General features: G+C 37.5%; 2 protein-coding genes and 1 pseudogene across 3 annotated transcripts; 1 reads left to right on the top strand and 2 right to left on the bottom strand.

Moving 5' to 3' along the window:
* Positions 1–2,493: 2,493 nt before the first annotated feature.
* Positions 2,494–5,914, bottom strand: LOC132104778 (tumor necrosis factor receptor type 1-associated DEATH domain protein). 2 transcript variants are annotated; one of them, XM_059510328.1, is made up of 6 exons: positions 5,817–5,912; positions 5,337–5,383; positions 5,099–5,252; positions 4,741–5,021; positions 3,022–3,148; positions 2,494–2,898 (listed from the first exon to the last, which is right to left on the bottom strand). In XM_059510328.1, the coding sequence occupies exons 2-6, from the start codon at positions 5,355–5,357 to the stop codon at positions 2,600–2,602; spliced, it is 882 nt and encodes a 293-aa protein (XP_059366311.1). In that variant the 5' UTR covers positions 5,358–5,383; positions 5,817–5,912; the 3' UTR covers positions 2,494–2,599. The 2 variants fall into 2 exon arrangements, with proteins under 2 accessions (XP_059366311.1, XP_059366307.1); XM_059510324.1 differs by having other exon boundaries at positions 2,495–2,898; positions 5,337–5,403; positions 5,817–5,914.
* Positions 5,915–6,021: 107 nt separating this feature from the next.
* LOC132104770 (F-box/LRR-repeat protein 8-like) lies at positions 6,022–10,362 on the top strand (annotated as a pseudogene).
* Positions 10,363–10,581: 219 nt separating this feature from the next.
* LOC132104758 (prolyl 3-hydroxylase OGFOD1-like) lies at positions 10,582–17,309 on the bottom strand. Its single transcript, XM_059510310.1, has 13 exons — positions 17,104–17,309; positions 16,821–16,966; positions 16,702–16,748; positions 16,524–16,624; positions 16,295–16,411; positions 15,982–16,073; positions 15,402–15,530; positions 15,198–15,311; positions 11,816–11,895; positions 11,423–11,679; positions 11,225–11,341; positions 11,054–11,112; positions 10,582–10,961 (listed from the first exon to the last, which is right to left on the bottom strand). The coding sequence occupies exons 1-13, from the start codon at positions 17,261–17,263 to the stop codon at positions 10,803–10,805; spliced, it is 1,578 nt and encodes a 525-aa protein (XP_059366293.1). The 5' UTR covers positions 17,264–17,309; the 3' UTR covers positions 10,582–10,802.
* Positions 17,310–17,844: the final 535 nt, after the last annotated feature.

Genomic DNA, 17,844 nt, shown 5'->3' with positions numbered 1-17,844 from the left:
AAAAGATAAGCTTTGGTGACGATGTGCAGCAGTGGCCAGTCAACTGTCCTGAGCATCTTTTTAGGCTGGCCTCAGCCAGCCGGTTATATAAAATATCAAGGTGAAAGTCATCATAGCTTGCTTAGTATAGACCCAGCTCCCAACCCAACTTTGAGAATAGATTAACGGCGATATTTTTTTTATCGCCCGATAAGAGTCTCACGTTAACGCAGCTGTAATATTACTGTATATTATATGTGTGTATATATATGAGATTCAAAATGTCCCCCTTTTATCTTCATTTTTACCAAATTCAATGCAGTGATGCTTTTAAACGTTAATATTTATGCAATTGAAAGAGCACTCAAGGTAGGCTACACATTTAAGTATGTGTGTCCCGTGGAAACCAAATCCCTGACCAAGAGCCATGCTCTACCAGCCAAGTTACATGAACATCTTTAACATTAGTAGGGATTAAAAAAGGCAACTACAATGATGGAGCACAGATACAGTAATATATAAATACAAATATTCTCCCCCACATCCTCCCAATCTTACAGAACTAAAAAAGCCAGATGTTCTGCAGCTGGATTTTAGATGGCAACACAAAATAATGCTATAAGTTTGTTTCTACTGTATGCAGCTGTTATATGGGTGAGATGATAAAAAAATGAGATCAGTGAGTGGGTTTTTAATATCTATAGTGTAAATCTCAGGAGATCTTTAGATGTCATCACTCAACACTTTAAAATATATGCATGCACATGCATTATCATTTCACACTTAGTGTTATTCTTTTGGCTTTCTGATGTCGGTCAGAATGTCAATGTTTTCACAAAAGAATATTGTGAATGTTTGTGATGCAGAAGGTAAAATGTACATATACAAATAAATAAATGCTTATTCTTCTAGGTAAACATGAATATCTGGCTGATTCTTTGAAATATGACCAAGGGGAGGGGAAAATGTAAAACATAACTTCAGCTTTCATGCCAATCCCAGCCTGGACTGCACAGGACTATTCACTTTCTGAACACACCAGTGACACACACACACAGGTCACTCTGATGGATTACTTTACCAAGATAAGAGCAATATCAAGCCACACAGCCTGCTTAACATGCTTTTATCTTTATTACCAGGGTGGAGACAAAATCACAGACCCTCCTTCATAAGCCGTAACATCACAAGTATGCTGAAATATCATTAAATAATCATATGCGAGTTGCATTTATCTTGAGCAAACTAAAATCAAGGAAATCTTTACAACTATTCCTAAATTAAATTGTGAATAAAACAGTTAACAAAGCACATCAATGGACAGGTAAAAATGGGACTGTTGAGTAATTTTCTCTGGTATTCAATCACCAGGTTTTTCATAAATGAAAATGCTCGATTTCACTCTAGAAAACGACTAGGAGCTTCTAAATCCCCATAACTAAAATGAATGTGATCTCTTAACCATGTAATACTTTAATGGCAGGTCTGCGTAATACTTTAATGGAGAAAGGCCTCATCCATTTCATTAATCTGACCACCCTCAATAGATACCATTAAGCTAAAATTAATTTCTAAGAATAATAGCATCTCATAGCGTATTACAACACAATCATATCCAGATGTTGACTTTTTTTTTTCAACTGATTATTTGACATTCATTTCACCACACCTTCTTCTCAGATCAAAAAAATGGCAGGAAAAAAAAAAGCAGGAAATCCTCAATCGTTTCTCCAAATGTTTCAGCTTACCGGAAAAGGTAGCAATATGCTACTGTAACGTTGGTTGGTCTCAATTTATAGAACTTCCGAATATTGACTTCAGGATTGAATTTCTAAAAACAACATTTATTCACAGAGAGTTCTTTAATACTGCTCCATGTCATATTTATCCTTCCTAGTCTCTTTTAAAAAATTAAATCAATATAGGTGACCTATACTCAGTGGACTGGTTTTATAATCAGATTAAGCATGCTTTTGGACTAGAAAGCTGTTTATTTAGAAACATTATTATGAAAGTAATCTATAGTTCAGTAATATCCTTAATATGCATAACAGGAATTTGGTCCTCACAATTTAATTTTTAAAGTGGTGTCAAGCTCTGTATTTGCAGTTGTCTTTAACGTACGAGTGATTTCATGTAATGTGCCGATTAAGAGTCAATCCATGTTAGCTGTGCTCTAGCAGTAGTCCTGCTACACTAAACGCCTTCTAACAATAACACTGCTCTCTTCAATGTGGAGGTCAATACACAGTTTAAGAACGCACTCAAGTTCTGGAAGTTAAAGTGATGCTGTTTTTAGCATCTACAGTTTGTTTCTCTTATGCACATAATGACTCCGAGATACAACTTTTCCTGACCTGATAAAAAGCAGATGGGACAACGGGGAGGACAAATCTTGAGTTATGCATGAAATATGCATGGAAAACTCTTTATTTAAAATGTATTTCATTTTGGGAAGACGTCAGTTTGTGAACTTTAAAGTAGGAAACAGATAGAAATGACAAGGTCATGATTTAAAAAAAAAACACTCTTCAAATGTAATTATATATCTTGGAAACATTAACACATGTACATACACACACACACACACATCACTCATTGTACAGAGACTCATACAGTGTCAATCTCGTGGCTGGATGCCCAACATGATCTCTCCAATGCCTGTCAGTTTTGTCTCCTCTAGTGCACTGATAAGACGGCTCAGTTTGGCACTCCTGCCCTCTGATTGGATGAAACATCCAAGCAATTGATAGGCCTGTTCATAAAGCCCTTCCCTCTCATACTCATAGGCGAGATTGTCAATAGCAGGGCCTTTTAGGGCACGGCAGTTCTTTTGTAAAGCCCGTCCCACTCGTTTCCAATCCCGTCCCACGTGAGCAGCAAAATGTTGCTGGTCTGCTGAGGTCAAAGGCCTATCGTCTGAGAGCACAGGGAAAGAGAAGACAAAAATAAAATCGAACAATTTGAATGTGACTAGTCTGTGCTAGTAGAAATACAAGAGTAAACTGCATCATCACATACATTTAAATAGTTAAAACTCACCAAAAACTCTTTTCTGAAACAGAAAGCAGTTCCTGGGCAGCTCCTGCGGTGGTTGACTGGGAGGAAAGAAGCTGTTCTGCAGCTGCTGCTCCAACTGTGAGACCTCGTCATCTCGCAAACGCACAGGCTACAAAACAGCCATCCATTAAATAAACAGCTGTTTATTTGAAAATATCTGAACCATACTGTTACATACATAGAAGGTGAGGCTCAACCAGCAGCTGTTTAGTCAAAAAAAGAGATTTATCATTTTTCTCAAAAGGTGTTGATTTCATTTAAAATGAGATGTTCTCATCAGAGCAAGACTGATACATCAGACTAGTTCAGATACCACCTGTACTTCTACTGAAAAGACACAATGTCAATGATGACATCAGGACAGAGAAGGATGGCTTTAAAGCTTCTAGACTGGCTTTATAGACTTCTTGCATAAGAATATGCAAGAAGTCCGAGGCCTTCTGTTTACAGACCTGACTGGCTTTGGCATTAGAAGGTTGTGAGGGACTCATGAGAATCCCGAAAGATCTTCACATGTCACTCTGTGTTCAAGCTAAAAACAGCACTTCAGCTGGGGTTATGAGTCAGTTGTTTATTGTTTTTCTGCAATAATCCCTGAAAACTAAGCCAGACAGCAAGAATTTCAGATTTAACGTCACAAAAAATGTAAAATAGGCAAGGAAAGGTTTGACGAAACCTTCAATTATTTTTGCCAAAAGTTTACTTACAAGTAAGCCTAAAGGAACTGAAGGCTAAAGAATGGTTTTCACATCTCTGACTCAGTGAAAAACAAGTTAAATGCAAATTATAAAATTGCAACTTTATAATCACAGATAGAAAGTATAACAAAATAAATAGGCTGACTTTTTAAAAAGACAGGAAAAATTGCTTCCCATATCTTTTGTTGTTGATGCCAAGCCAAGCAAGTGCTTCTAGTTACTAGTGCTCTAGTTACTAACTCTATAGCACAAATGAGGCTTTGTAGAAGTTGCCAGAAGATGCCAACATGTACAGATGTGACAGATGTGTCACATCCGCTCATCCTCAAAAAACACTGCAGTGGATTATTGGCTGCCAAGAGAATTAAACCATCAATTTACGAAGCAAATGAGTCTAATAGCTAATTCTACTATTATTATCTGTTGTAATAATCTTAATAATCCATTTAACAATTATTTTATTTTGTTTTGTACAACTTGGTGTCCAGAGCAAAATTAAGGTACTAAATTTACATCAGAGAATCACTCTACCAAAACTAATATTTTTTTGTTGTTTTCACCATTGATACCTAATATTACAATAATGTTGCAATAATACAAAATTTCACAGTTGCTGCACAAACCACATGTAATCTAACACAAAAGTTATAAAGGTTTGAATTGTAATGGAGCAATTAACACTGACAACATATTTAAGTTGCCAACACTGTGGTGAGTTTTTTTTCCTTATTTGTTATCCTTACAAAAGCTGTGTATTTTCTTGCAATATCAGAGGCCCTTGATTCGTGGAATTGCCAGCATTTACACCAATAACCTTTTGGCCTAAATATAAACTTCACCTAAATACGAATCATCAAAAATTTTTAATACTACCTCTGTTAAGCAGCAGTGAACTGTGATTTACTTCCGTCATCTGACGTTCTGTGCAAACAGCTGCTCATAAAAGTACAGAGCTGTATAAAGCTATCCTGTCGGTCATATCAGCAGAAACATACACACATACCTGTGACTGGCCTATGTGCTCCAGACAGATCTCTAGATCTTGAAGGCTTTGGTCCAATGTATGTATCCCTGCTTTGAGCTGTGTTTCCATGACAACCCCATCAGGAAGAGTAAGAAGGCGTGAGGCATGCTGGGACAGAAACTGAGCAAGCGAACCACATGCATAGCTCTCCAGGAATCGCTGACAGGGAGGCATGGCCATGAATTTAAGTTCCACCCCAAGGAAGGGATCAGCATCGTGCAGTTTCAGGATTTCGTACCCTTCCAGTCCACCAACAGAATCTGGATCAAAGACAGTTTGAAAGGTATCAACTGCGACACAAAGACATAAATTGGTGGCCACCTCTGTTGATGCTTACCTATAAGGGTGAGTTTAAGCACCTTGAACACGCTGAATTTCCCTCGCTCGTCTTTGTAAAGCGATAGAAACTTGTGTGTTGGACTGCTACACCCCAAGAAGAGTACAGCACACCCTGAAAATGCACCATCATTGCCGTTGCTGTCATATAACCTCTGCAGATGAAGATAAAATCATACACACAATTAACATTCACTTACAACAATATCTGGATGGACACAAATGTAAACACAATGTACCTTTGTGTCTATACTGTCCATCTTCTGATCAAACTCAAATCTCAATCCTGTGAGTGTGAACAAATGACTTCACGTAAAAAACATAAACAAGGCAAAGCAGAATTAATTTTAGATCTTATTAGACTAACAAAAAAAGACATTATTTCGTGTGTTCCCAGGATGTAACCACTTCCTTATAAGGCTGTGAGTTTGTTGGTCGATACTGCTACATAAATGGGTCAGACGTTTCTGATTGTTAGATATGCGATGCACATGTTTACAGATAACATGATGCGACACGTTTAAAGGTTTTAACTTGTTACATTTTTGAGAGGTCGGTGGATAAAACATACAAACGCCCACTCACGCAGAGTCGTGGCTTTAATTTTTAATCATTTTAATTTTCTCTTGAACAAAAGTTTAACATAATGCTTGTATTCAATTTACATAATAGCAAAAATTAAACCTGCGCTTTTGTTATATATATTACATGTTACTTACACAACGACTTGGTGAACTTTGAATGATAAGGAAGTCTAAACAGGCCCGCAAACTTACACGAAGGAAACGTTCGAGGTGTCGAAGCACTCCTAAGACACACCCACTGTAATGTTCTTTAATCTGATTGGTTAAGAGCATCACGCATTCTATAATGATTGGCCCATTGTTCCACATCTGTTTTCATCGCTGCATTTAACAACGGAACTCGTAACCCAGGAGGAAGTACAGAAGGCTGAGAACGCATGTTTTTTTTTTTCTTCAGAAGTCTTGACTTGAGAGGCATGCAGACAGCAGAGTCATCACGAACTGTGCTGGATTGAGAGGTTTTCTATAATTTCAGATAATCTGTTTCAAGTGTATTTTACTTACAGCGACTGACAGAAGATATAGGGCTGATTTGGAATGGAATGGATCTGCCAGAAGAGATCCTTGCACATATTCTTTTCTTTCCTGCCTTTACAGGACAAATGCAATGCATTTACTGTTTGAAAGGCTTGGTCTAATATCATGACACATCCAAGCTCATGGAAAGATACTGAAGTCAGGTAAGAACTGTTGGTTTGTCTTGTATCCATGAGGAAACCTATGGGATTAGAATCCTGCCAAATGTATTGCAGTCACAGATCGAAAAATAATATAAATTATTAAATAAAATATTTAAAAACACGTGTAAAATAATAACGCACAAAACCGAAAAACAAATGCAATTTTTTTAAATAACAAACAGAGCAGTCATGGATTACACAAAACTGAAACATGAATTCAAAATTTTCCAAATCGCAAACAAAATCAGGTTTCCTGCTCATATGTTATTTTTTTGTGTGCTTGTGGTCTTTTCCCCTTTGCCCTTGTTTCCACGTTCTGCGCTTGCGTTTCTAAAAGTTGCAGTTTGAGTTTCATGTAAATCAGGATAGGCTTCAGCGTCACGATTGGTCCGCCCGCAAGTTCTAGATTGACGGCTGCGCCAATCAGTTCAAGTGGGAGTTGACGTCACTCCAAAGCGACTCATTTGCACATTTGTTTTATGATTGCCCTATATCCAAGCAATTTTGGTCCGATCTTGGCTCATATATTTTTGATTCTGCCAATGATACTTATTCTTTCAGTTTAAAAGACATTATTTTTATTATATTAATGATAAAAATAGACCCCTAGAGTAGGCCTATATCTTAATTTCTTTATTTTACATGGCAAATTCTTTATTCATAAACAAAAGTTTGCAAATAATATTCCATCATATCCCCATTTTAAAACTGAATTAATATCACTTCTTAAATCTCTTAGTTATATAAAAAACAAAAAATCCCTAAGATTTATAAAATATCATGAAGAAATGTTTAAAGAAAACAGATGTATTTAAAAGCTTTCCCTGTATATTAAGGTTTTTATGTTATTGTATCAGCTGCGGTAATGTATGAATTCTTGCGTCTCTTTGTCTTGTCATCTTTTTTTTTCTTTCTTATAATCCTTGTTTTGTTTTATTATATGTATCTTTTGTAATTCCTTGACATTGTTCTTATGTTATTGAGCAATAAAAATAAATAAAAAAATAGAGGCGCAGCTGTCAATCTAGAACTTGCGGGCCAATGGTGATGCTGAAGCCTGCCCTGATTTACATGAAACTCAAACTGCAACTTTTAGAAACGCAAACGCAGAACGTGGAAACGAGCAAAGGGGAAAAACCATAGACAGTAAAAGAAATGGACACAGCGGCCCATTGGAACTCAATTGAGACAAGTGAAGCCCATTTTTAGCGTTTTTTTAGCACTTCCGGTTCTGACGCGCAGACTCAAACTAAGCTTGATGATGTCAGCAACCTGTCTGACAGATGTAAATCTTCTAGTAGCTGTGCGTGCAAACTGCCATCGTTAATCTTGCAGAGACGGCGAGCTTGAGCGGGGAGTTCTTTGGCGTGAGTGAGCAGGAGTAAGTATTCTGATTAATTATTTTGTATAGTATTTTAAAATGTAACGCCAGTACGCCATATTAAGTTAATTGCCTGTGAGCTTCTCCTCCTGTCTGTACGGTAATGCGACAGAGAGTCGAGTGGTTATGACGCAATCGTTAGCCTATTTTTTACAAAAACTGTTTCTACGGGGCCATAATGTAACATAGAAGGTAATGGAGCCCTTTATACATTGTCATGTATCTTTAGAAATAAATAATGGACAAACGGAGTCTTTAAACGCCTCAGATGTAAAGTTATTCGCTGTCAAAGTGACGCCAAAATGAATGGGAGTCAATGGGAATGCTAACGCAAGTGAAGTTCTGCTACAAGATGGCGGCACGCGGCCGACTTCAACTTCCGGTCGACTTCCTTGCCGCCTGGGAAAAACCACAAGCACACAAAAAAATTACATATGAGCAGGAAACCTGATTTTGTTTGAGATTTGGAAAATTTTGAATTCATGTTTCAGTTTTGTGCAATAGAATTTTAAATGCGTTTACATTTTTGATTTACGCTTATTATTTTTCGATCCATGACTGCGCTTTTGTTATTTAAAAAATACTGCATTTGTTTTTCGGTTTTGTGCGTTATTATTTTACACGTGTTTTTAAATATTTGATCTTTGCTTGTTATTTTTCGCTCTGTGAATGCAATACATTTGGCGGGATTATAATCCCATAGAAACCCTTCCAGAGGATAATTGTATTACTTAGGCTAGATATTGCTCTTTCATATATCGGGAGACTTAATGGAGATCTCATTTAAACTGCATGCAAGGATTAACTCTGTCTCACGTTTCTCCTAAAAATTCCTAGATCATACAGAGTTACAATAAATTTTATGTCGGTAGTATGATTTTATAATCCAACATTTCAAAGATAATGGTTGAGATCTTTTGAAATTGTAGAAGAGGAGCATGTGAGGTTACCTTTGACAAGAATGATCATCCGCTCTCCATTTCTCATTATTATCTCCATCTCTACTGTCTAGCAGAAACGTTTGAGTTATTAAAGAGATCTCCTGTGTGATTTATTTCTTCTCCTTCTCTATGGCCTCATATTTGACCTTTTATATTTGTTCTGTGCTGATTAAGTACCCTGATAAAAGCATGTTACGACATTAGTGAAGACTTTGTGTTTGTGCCATATGTCATAAAATGTTGTCACATGCATATTCATAACAATAATATAATAAATGGCATAAATGATGCGTGTTTTGCTCTGTGTGACATATGTTATCTCTTGTCTTAGGTGTGAGTCAGGAACCAGTGTCCCTGACAGATATTCTGCCACTGGTCAGAAAATTGAAACTGAGAATGTGTCTGACCGATCCAGCCAATGGCAAAACAGCACTGTGGGTGCTACGGAAGGCAGTTGCCAGGGTTGATGGGCGGCTGGAAGGAATTTCCATCTGTTGTGTGGGGAACACACCTCTTTTTTATGCTGGCCATGACCTCCAGCAAGGTTTAGTGGACATACTGACAAACGGGTCATCCCTAACCATGCTTGACCTAAGGTGAGATCCTTTCACCCTCAGCGACTCCTTTGTCAGGAGTGTAGCAATGCTTTGCCCTGCTTTGCAAAGTCTTTACATCAACAATCACTGTGCGGCATCAATGCTGAGACGCTAAGGCAAGCGTTGAAATGTTGCCAGTCCCTCAGCATTCTTGGAGTTTTTCTCACAAGACATCTCGAAAGATCACATGTTGCCAGAGTGTCCAGCACTTAAGAAACTAGAGCTCCGTTGCAAACAGTCGCTCAAATACACCGTGCCTCTCTGTGACCAGATATGGTTGGAGTCAAAACTGAGACACCCACGTCTCTGGGTGGAACTTGAGCTGGACCACACCCTTCCAGAACTGCACGTTCCAGGGGTACTGCAGCCCAGCCCTGTCCGATGTCTTTGGATGCTCACTTGGACCTTGCTGTTGGATGAGGGTCAGATTGTCAGGCAGTTACGCAAACACGCTAGAGGTTCTGAAGCTGCAGACAATCCCATCCCCTGAACTTAACTCAGAGTTGATAGCCTTAGCAAAGCAGTGCGTCAGGCTCCAAGAGGTTCACTGTTATTGTGTGGTCTCGCAGGAAGTAATAACTGCATTCATCACAAACTGTCCAAATCTCTGCAGATTCACACTCAAAACACATAAAGAGCCTCACCCGTGGACCTCTAAAGTAAACTAAACTGAAGTAGTGCTCTCAAGTGTTCTTGCACTATTTTTCAGTCTTATCAAATAGCTACATTTGTGAGACCGATTATGTAAAATCCTTTTACAGACGGTTAGGTGTTCTCCTTTCCATTTAAGCTTAAGATGCTCTTTGGATCATTCTCAATCTCAAATCGTGCAGGAGAATGTGATCATCAGGTTTAGTTCATGGAGCTCAAATGCTGCTGTCACTACAGCATAAGGGAGACAGACCAAACACTAAGATGTTATGAAATGAATGTACATGTTTTAATTAAACTTCACTTAAAAATCACTTAAATATTATTCTGTCATAATTTACTCGGCCTCATGTCATTCCAAACCTGAACTACTTACTTTCTTCTGTAGAACACAAAAAGAAGATATTTTGAACATTGGGAACCAAATGACATTGGACTTCATTATATGGAAAAATAAACACATTTCTTAAAATGACTTATTTTATGTTCAAAAGAATAAAGAAATGCATACAGGTTATAAATATGCAGTGACATGAGGGTGAGGGTGACATAATGCACATTTTCACTAATGTTCTCAGATTTAATTCTGTGTTTTAACAAGTTATAGTTCTGTGATATAACTCAATGGGATTCAGATGAACACAAATGTCATTATTTATGTTAATTCTTAACATTTATTGACAGCATTTCGAGCATCCTTCAACACTGAATTTTTGTAGTTGGAAGTGAAACTTGAACATTCAAAAATGAAAGTGCACTTATTTTAAACTTATTTTTGTTTGTGTATATTAAGCTCAAAATGTTATGAAATGTATGGCCAATGCACTCTGCTTTCGCATACTCAAGTCAATCAAACGTTTGAGTTTCTCTTATCATTCATAGTAGTTGAAAGAGAAGTCATAGAATGCTGCGGTATTCTGAGAAGAAAGTTGGCTGGAGCTGCTATTATTGATATGCTTGATGAACTTGAGGGTGTCTTTGTCTCTGTAGACCAGAGCGAGGGAGTTCTCTTCAGGATACACTGTCAGGAGCTAGGGAAAAAAACAGTGTCAACAGAATAAATAATCTGCACTAGTCTGCTGTGTTTGCATACGTTATAATAAATCATTAAATGAAAACCTACCTCCTCATCTTCATCATGTGCAATATAGGACGTAAATCCTCCAAACTCTGACTTCCACCCTGACAGTAAAAACAACCCTTTTTTCAACCCTTTGTCCCGCCATCAAAATTGAGTCACACTTATATATCAACTAATAGCAAGCAGGACAAACATAAATGTTGGATTTCATACCTGCACAGCCCATGTGAAGCTGCAGATCCAATGCATACTCTCTTTTGACAGAGTCATGTAACAACGTGTAGTCGCCATGCATCCAGCGACGCAGTTCCCCTACACAAGTTGGAGGTCCTGCAAGAATACACAGAAAATATATTCTGTAGATGTAAAAATTTATCTTTACATGCATGCGTACATACACATTCTGACTACCTTTGTCTTTCTTCTCAGTTGTTGATGTGTCAGCATCAGTATTGGATGCTGATGCTTGTGTATTTCCCTCTCCATCTCTGTTTTCTGTCTCATTCTTTCCATCTTCATTCTCGCTCTCCTCCTCATCACCACACAGATAGTGTAGACGGAGACCGGTCAGGTTGGATAAGAGGATGAAGAATGACTCAGAGGAGAGGAGTTCCCAGCACTCTTGTACACAAGATGGGATGCTCTGCATATCTGCACAGCCATAACACCTAAACACAGCATTGGGCATTAATACATAGCATATAAACATTACATAAAACTTACCAGAAAACTAAATCTGCAGAGACCGGAAGAGATTATTAGCTGAAATGTTATCAAACAAAATATGGGTGCTTTACATCTCACCTCTTATTGGGATGCCCCTTCCTTTCCCACAGGATTTCAGATGACTGCAGTGCGCTGCGCACCTGCCTCAGTTTCTCCTCCTGACAGTTAAAGGGCAGAATTCAGGATAGCAGAATTATAGATACTTGTAAGTGATAGAGGCAGGTTTTTCATTAACATGAATACACTTTACACTATGGTTCAATTAGGAGTCTTATCCGGTTGTTGATTGAATGGAGGAAGATCTAAATGTGAGCTTGGATTTGGTCATAAGAAAGAGGCGGGATTTAATCTGACTGAATGATTGGAGAAGCCCAACATACATCACTGGAGAGAAATGTGAAATTCTGGAAGAACGAGTGGAGTTTAATTATGAGGTCAAAACAATTAAAAAAAAAGCAAACAGATGCATGACTCAATAACATGCATTTAGAAAAGAGATAAAACTGAATTTCCAATTCATGGCAACTTAAAAACATTAGAAGAAATTAACATTAATTTAGCAAATGTAACTGAGAAGTGGTACCATTAATGCATATGAAAAACAGCATTTTGGCATATTCATTGCAATAGCTCTATTGGTATTGTAAATATGGCACAATATAAGCTTATTTTTGAATGCAGAGTCTGCAAATGTGACTCTTACATGTGCAAAATTATAAATAAGTTACTTAGACACTTAATTATTTCAAACTTACTCTGACTATGCGCCTCTAGTTTAGGAAAGGGACAGGTCACAAAATTTCACATCTACAGGAATTTCTCCTTTGCGTCAGTTATACATGGACCTCCACAACAGCACAGACTAAAGGCCCTCATGGAAGCATCTTCTGGCAGAGGTTATTTAACAGGTAATATATACAAATCTTAAAGGGTTAGTTCACCCAAAAATTAAAATGATGTCATTAATGACTCACCCTCATGTTGTTCCAAACTCGTAAGACCTCCGTTCATCTTCGGAACACAGTTTAAGATATTTTAGATTTAGTCCGAGCTTTCTGTCCCTCCATTGAAAATGTAGGATGGTGAGTGATTAATGAGATAATTTTCATTTTTGGCTGAACTAACCCTTTAAGCATGTACCAATGTGTTTTGCTCATAGCCAAACCCTGATGTACATATGTATATGTACTGGGGTGTAACGGTACGCAAAAATCACGGTTCGGTACGTACCTCGGTTTAAAGTCACGGTTCGGTACAGTAAGGGAAAGAAATGCAAACATTAAACTGCAGGTTGTTTATAACTATAAACTTTTTTTAACAATTTGTTTACACTTTTTTTAAAATACTTTTTAATAAAGTAAATATAAAATAAAAAAAGAATAAGAAATAAAATACTGCTGCAAAGTTCTCCACTAAATAAAATACTCTCAGTCTCCATATCATATAATAAAATATAATGAAAAATATAAATAAACAACTATGATTACAGTACAGCATTACCAATCCCAGCTTGTAGGCCTGCTCATATTTAAAAAATATATATAACTTTTCCAAAGTGTAAAGTGCAGCATCAACCGTTTCAGTTTTTAGAACTGCTCAGATTTCGTTATAGCGTTGGACCGATCGGAATTAAGAGCAAATGTCTGTTTAAATGCCGACGGGAGCTGCGTTTGAATTACGGTCGTTTTTTTCCTAGTTGTAGTGATGTTCACACTCGCGTGATGCCTTTTGAAAACCTTAGGCCGGTGACACACTGGCATATTGCACCTGTCAAACATAGTCTATTTTGCCGTCAATACTGTTGACAGTGTCCTTTATCAGTAAGCTTTATATTTATGCTCAACATGAAGTATAGATATTGTTGTCGTAAAGACAAGATCCTGGTCTGTCGGCGGTCTCCCTCTATGTCACCTACAGCAGCAACAGCGCACCAGCGCCGCGTCAGGCACAATTCTGGTGTGTAAAGACACAGAAAACGCAAAGCAGCCGTCACGCATCTGACACGCAGCAGAAACATATGGAAGCATATGGGTAGCATTATTTAATTTGGAATGTAATATGCAAAATGACAATGCAATATGTAAAATGACAATGCATTTCTGGATTTACATTTTCCAATACATTTGTGCAACGTTTGGTGCAAAATGAAAATGAAATTACATAATTTTCATTTGCCATTTCATACACCAGTTTTAATATGTAAAATGAATACTAATTTTAACGCTTTATAAGTTGCAAAATTAAAATGAAAATGTATTACAGAAATGATTAGATATGTCTAACATGTTCAACAAAAACTGTGGCAAAATGATCATTTAAATGCTATTTTTCTTAAATGCATTAACACTCACAGTCAAGACACAATTGCATTTTCATTCAATGTCCCGCAATGAATGTAGCAAAATTCAATGTGCACATTGAAAATGCATTCCGAGCCGATCACGTGTCCGCCCCCTCCAGCCATGTCAATCACTGCGTGAACAAGGCGGGGCTTGCAGAAGGTCAAGAGACTCAAATCTCAAGAAGAGGATTCAAGTGAGAGAACATGGACAAGACCGTTGGCCCGTGTACGTTTTGATCATTTCGGTTTATGGCTTCAATATTTCATTCGCACTTGTGGGCGGAGCTGAAATGCTGCTTTCATCTGATTGGTCGAATCGCTCCACCTTCAACTCTGTCTTTTCATTCTTTCAGGCAGAATAAGAGTCAGTGCGATTGAAGCACTGTAATGTCTGAAACTACACTCACTGTTAATTGGCATAATATTTGAATCAGATGTAGCTGGGCACATAATTCGTGCTGCTGCGACCTGCAAATTATTTCTAGGTTGTAGTATTGTATGAATATTGTCCCACTGATAAAAACAGTGCAAATAGTTCTGTCTCCTTCGATAACATTTAATTTAAATGATCATTTTGCCACAGTTTTTGCTTGAACATGTTATACATATCTTATCATTTCTGTAATACATTTTCATTTTAATTTTGCAACTTATAAAGCGTTACAATTAGTATTCATTTTACATATTAAAACTGGTGTATGAAATGGCAAATGAAAATTATGTAATTTAATTTTCATTTTATACCAAACGTTGCACAAATGTATTGGAAAATGTAAATACAGAAATGCATTGTCATTTTACATATTGCATTGTTATTTTGAATATTACATCCCAAATTGAATAATGCTACCCATATGCTTCCATAGAAACGCCACGCAGCCAGTGTGTCACTAGCCTTAGAATCAGCTGCAGGGCGGGATCATTTGTGCGATAATGTACCCATGTTCCGCAAAACAAAATATTGCATTCGGTACACACGTGCACCGTACCGAAAGCCCTGTACCGAAACGGTCCGGTACGAATACACGTACCGTTACACCCCTAATATGTACTAATGCACATTAACTATAATTGAGTGTTTTTGTGTAAATAATATTAATGATGATGATGACGACTAACCTGTAAGAAACCAGGCAAGCAAATCTCAGAACTCTCTTCAAATTCCTGCTGTACCCGAGCCTGATATCGAGGATCCAGGAACATCTCATTCACCCACTCAAACAGCAAACTCTCCTATAACAAACACACATACACACTGAGCTTCAGATCGAGGAGATACAGGCCAACACACCAAAAATGTTCTCTCATGCTAACTTGACGTACATCTCTGGGGATATGAGTGTGACGGGGAACTGGGGGTTCAATGTAGCGTGAGGGTCTTGGTAGAGAAGGGCCATGAAACCAGCCACTCAGAGATAAACGGCACTTTTCCTCAGAAAGAACCTCTGCCACCTAAGAGAGTCAAGACTATAGTTTAGTTCATTACAACAGATGTAAATCACTGATGAATGGAGAACCAAGCCTTCTGACAAATGTTGTGATTGTTAAAAAGACACAAAGGAAGCTATTTTGGAGAATGTTGATAACCAAACAGATTTTGTTGCCATTGACTTCCACTTGGAACCAACATTCTTGAAAATATCTTCTTTTGTGTTTGTATCGACTATTAAAAAACTATTAAAAATCATGTTGAATTGACATAACACCGAAGCAGATAAAAAACTTAAAAAATGTGAAATGTTGCCTTGCCGAGGCACTAATTTTACTAAAACTAAAACATAAGAAAAATATCAAAAGCACATAACAAAACTACAAAAATCATGCAAATAAAAGCTAATTCAAAATATTAAACAATACTATAACAGTATAAAAATCATACTAAAACAACACTGTTTCTAACTACCTGATGGAAGGAGACGGGGGACACTTCAAAAAAGACCAGAGAGTTCCAGCAAGGAAGCAGAGACTTGACAACACTCACAGGCTGAAAGTGTTCTGTGAAACATACACATTTAGAATTAATTCATTAACAAACAATTAAATACATTTACATGTGGTCTTCATGTAAGATTCATTATAACTTTTTGCAAAGAAAAATGTCTGCTCTTATGATCTTTCACAAATATGTAACTACTTTTTAATGACTTTTTGTTGAATATCATGTCATCATAAAATAGTGGGTTAAATGACACTAATCATGCTCTTGTATCACACACCATCAGTGCTGAACAGGTCCAGTGTCCCTCCATCTTTCACCTCCCAGGGAGGAACCAGATAGAGGATGAACGCAACTCTTCGTCCCTCCAGCTCATCGTCATGACACAGCAAAACATCTGCACAAAGAGCAGCGAGAGGCGTCAAGAAACTCACTGGGAGTGCACCAGCCGCACATCCTCTCCCGGTCTACACCCCAGTGATTGGTCGAGAAGCGGTCAGATGGTTTACCTGTATGCTCGTACTTTGCACAGGATATATCGACAGTCGCCTCCAGATCCACCTGCAACACTTCTGACAACCAAACGCGAAACTCCCCAAAAATGACAGACCTGAGATCCCAACAAACAGCACATCTGTGAGCATGCCAATAACAGAAACTGAAACACAGAAGCTCATTTGAACTCACCTTATTTGTGAGATCTGATGCTCTTTCCTCTCTCTCAGATCATCTGACTGCAGAAGAAAACGAATTCAGTACTAAGTATCCACTTCTTCATAATATATAGCTATGATTCAGACTGATACCTGTTGAAACTTGTACAGATCATTTGACTTGCTGTTGAAATTCAGCTGCAGGAGCTCTGCTTGAAGACTGTCCACAAAGCTCTCATTCTGCAGGAAGCGCGTGATCTGACAGTGAGGGAAGGGCTCAGAGTCCAGGTGGATATCACCTGGAGCGGAGACCAGAGAAATACACAAATACACAGACCAGTTTGCTATATCTCTAAAATGCAAATAGATACTGCTCTTTTCTGCTAACAGTAACTCTGCTGAACTCATGTAAGCTAACGTGGGTGGACAAACATACCATTAATGTAGCTCTCTTTCCTCTGCCATGCGTCTCTCATGCCTTTCTGCACAGCTTCATCCCTCAAATCCGAGTTAATCACGGCGAGTTCACCTCGTTTCTTTTTCTTATTCTTAATTTTACCCGTTGTGGGATCATTCTGTCGTTTTTCAGCTGGCATAACAATACCACGAGTTGAAAAAACTCAAGGGGACTTTTGTTTTCTTTTTCTTCGTGCGGATTCAGTCAGAGGCACTTTTGGATCTGTACTGCCCCTCCAGGTCAGCTGTGGAATAGCGCAAAGCTTCCCTGAAAACTTTTTGAAAGCATTTTCTGATAAAACGCTTTTTAAAAAAACGCTGTTATTTAAATAGGGGAAACAGTAATATTGTGAAATATTATTACAATTTAAAATAATGATTTTCTACTTTAATAAAAAATGTAATAATTAAACATTTTAATTAAAATTATAATTTTCATCAACCATTACTCCAGTCTCCAGTGTCATGTGTCCTTTAGAAATCATTCTAATATGCTGATTTATTATCAATGTTGGAAACAATTATGCTGTTTAATATTTTTGGGAACCTATGATACTTTTATCAAGTTTCTCTTATGAATATAAAGAACAGGAATTATTCAAAATAAAAGCCTTTTGTAATAAAACAAGTCTTTACTATCACTGAATGAAAGTTTTAATTAATTTTAATTATGAAAATTATGAAAATTAACTTAATCCCAAAAAACCTTTCCACTGCATTT

The sequence above is a fragment of the Carassius carassius genome, chromosome 2 (genome assembly GCF_963082965.1).
Source record: "Carassius carassius chromosome 2, fCarCar2.1, whole genome shotgun sequence".
Lineage (NCBI taxonomy): Eukaryota > Metazoa > Chordata > Actinopteri > Cypriniformes > Cyprinidae > Carassius > Carassius carassius.
The sequence above is the reverse complement of the archived record's forward strand: the minus strand, read 5'-3'. Positions and strand labels throughout refer to the sequence as shown.

Coding starts and splice junctions, on each gene's coding strand:
- LOC132104778 (XM_059510324.1), bottom strand. CDS start 5,357: ATGGACAGTATAGACACAAAG. Junction 5,022..5,098: donor GCTTAAACTCACCCTTATAG/GTAAGCATCAAC, acceptor TCTTTGATCCAG/ATTCTGTTGGTGGACTGGAA. Junction 2,899..3,021: donor GTTTCAGAAAAGAGTTTTTG/GTGAGTTTTAAC, acceptor CTGTGCTCTCAG/ACGATAGGCCTTTGACCTCA.
- LOC132104758 (XM_059510310.1), bottom strand. CDS start 17,263: ATGCCAGCTGAAAAACGACAGAATGATCCCACAACGGGTAAAATTAAG. Junction 16,749..16,820: donor ATCTGTACAAGTTTCAACAG/GTATCAGTCTGA, acceptor TTTCTTCTGCAG/TCAGATGATCTGAGAGAGAG. Junction 15,531..15,981: donor CCCCCGTCTCCTTCCATCAG/GTAGTTAGAAAC, acceptor TGACTCTCTTAG/GTGGCAGAGGTTCTTTCTGA.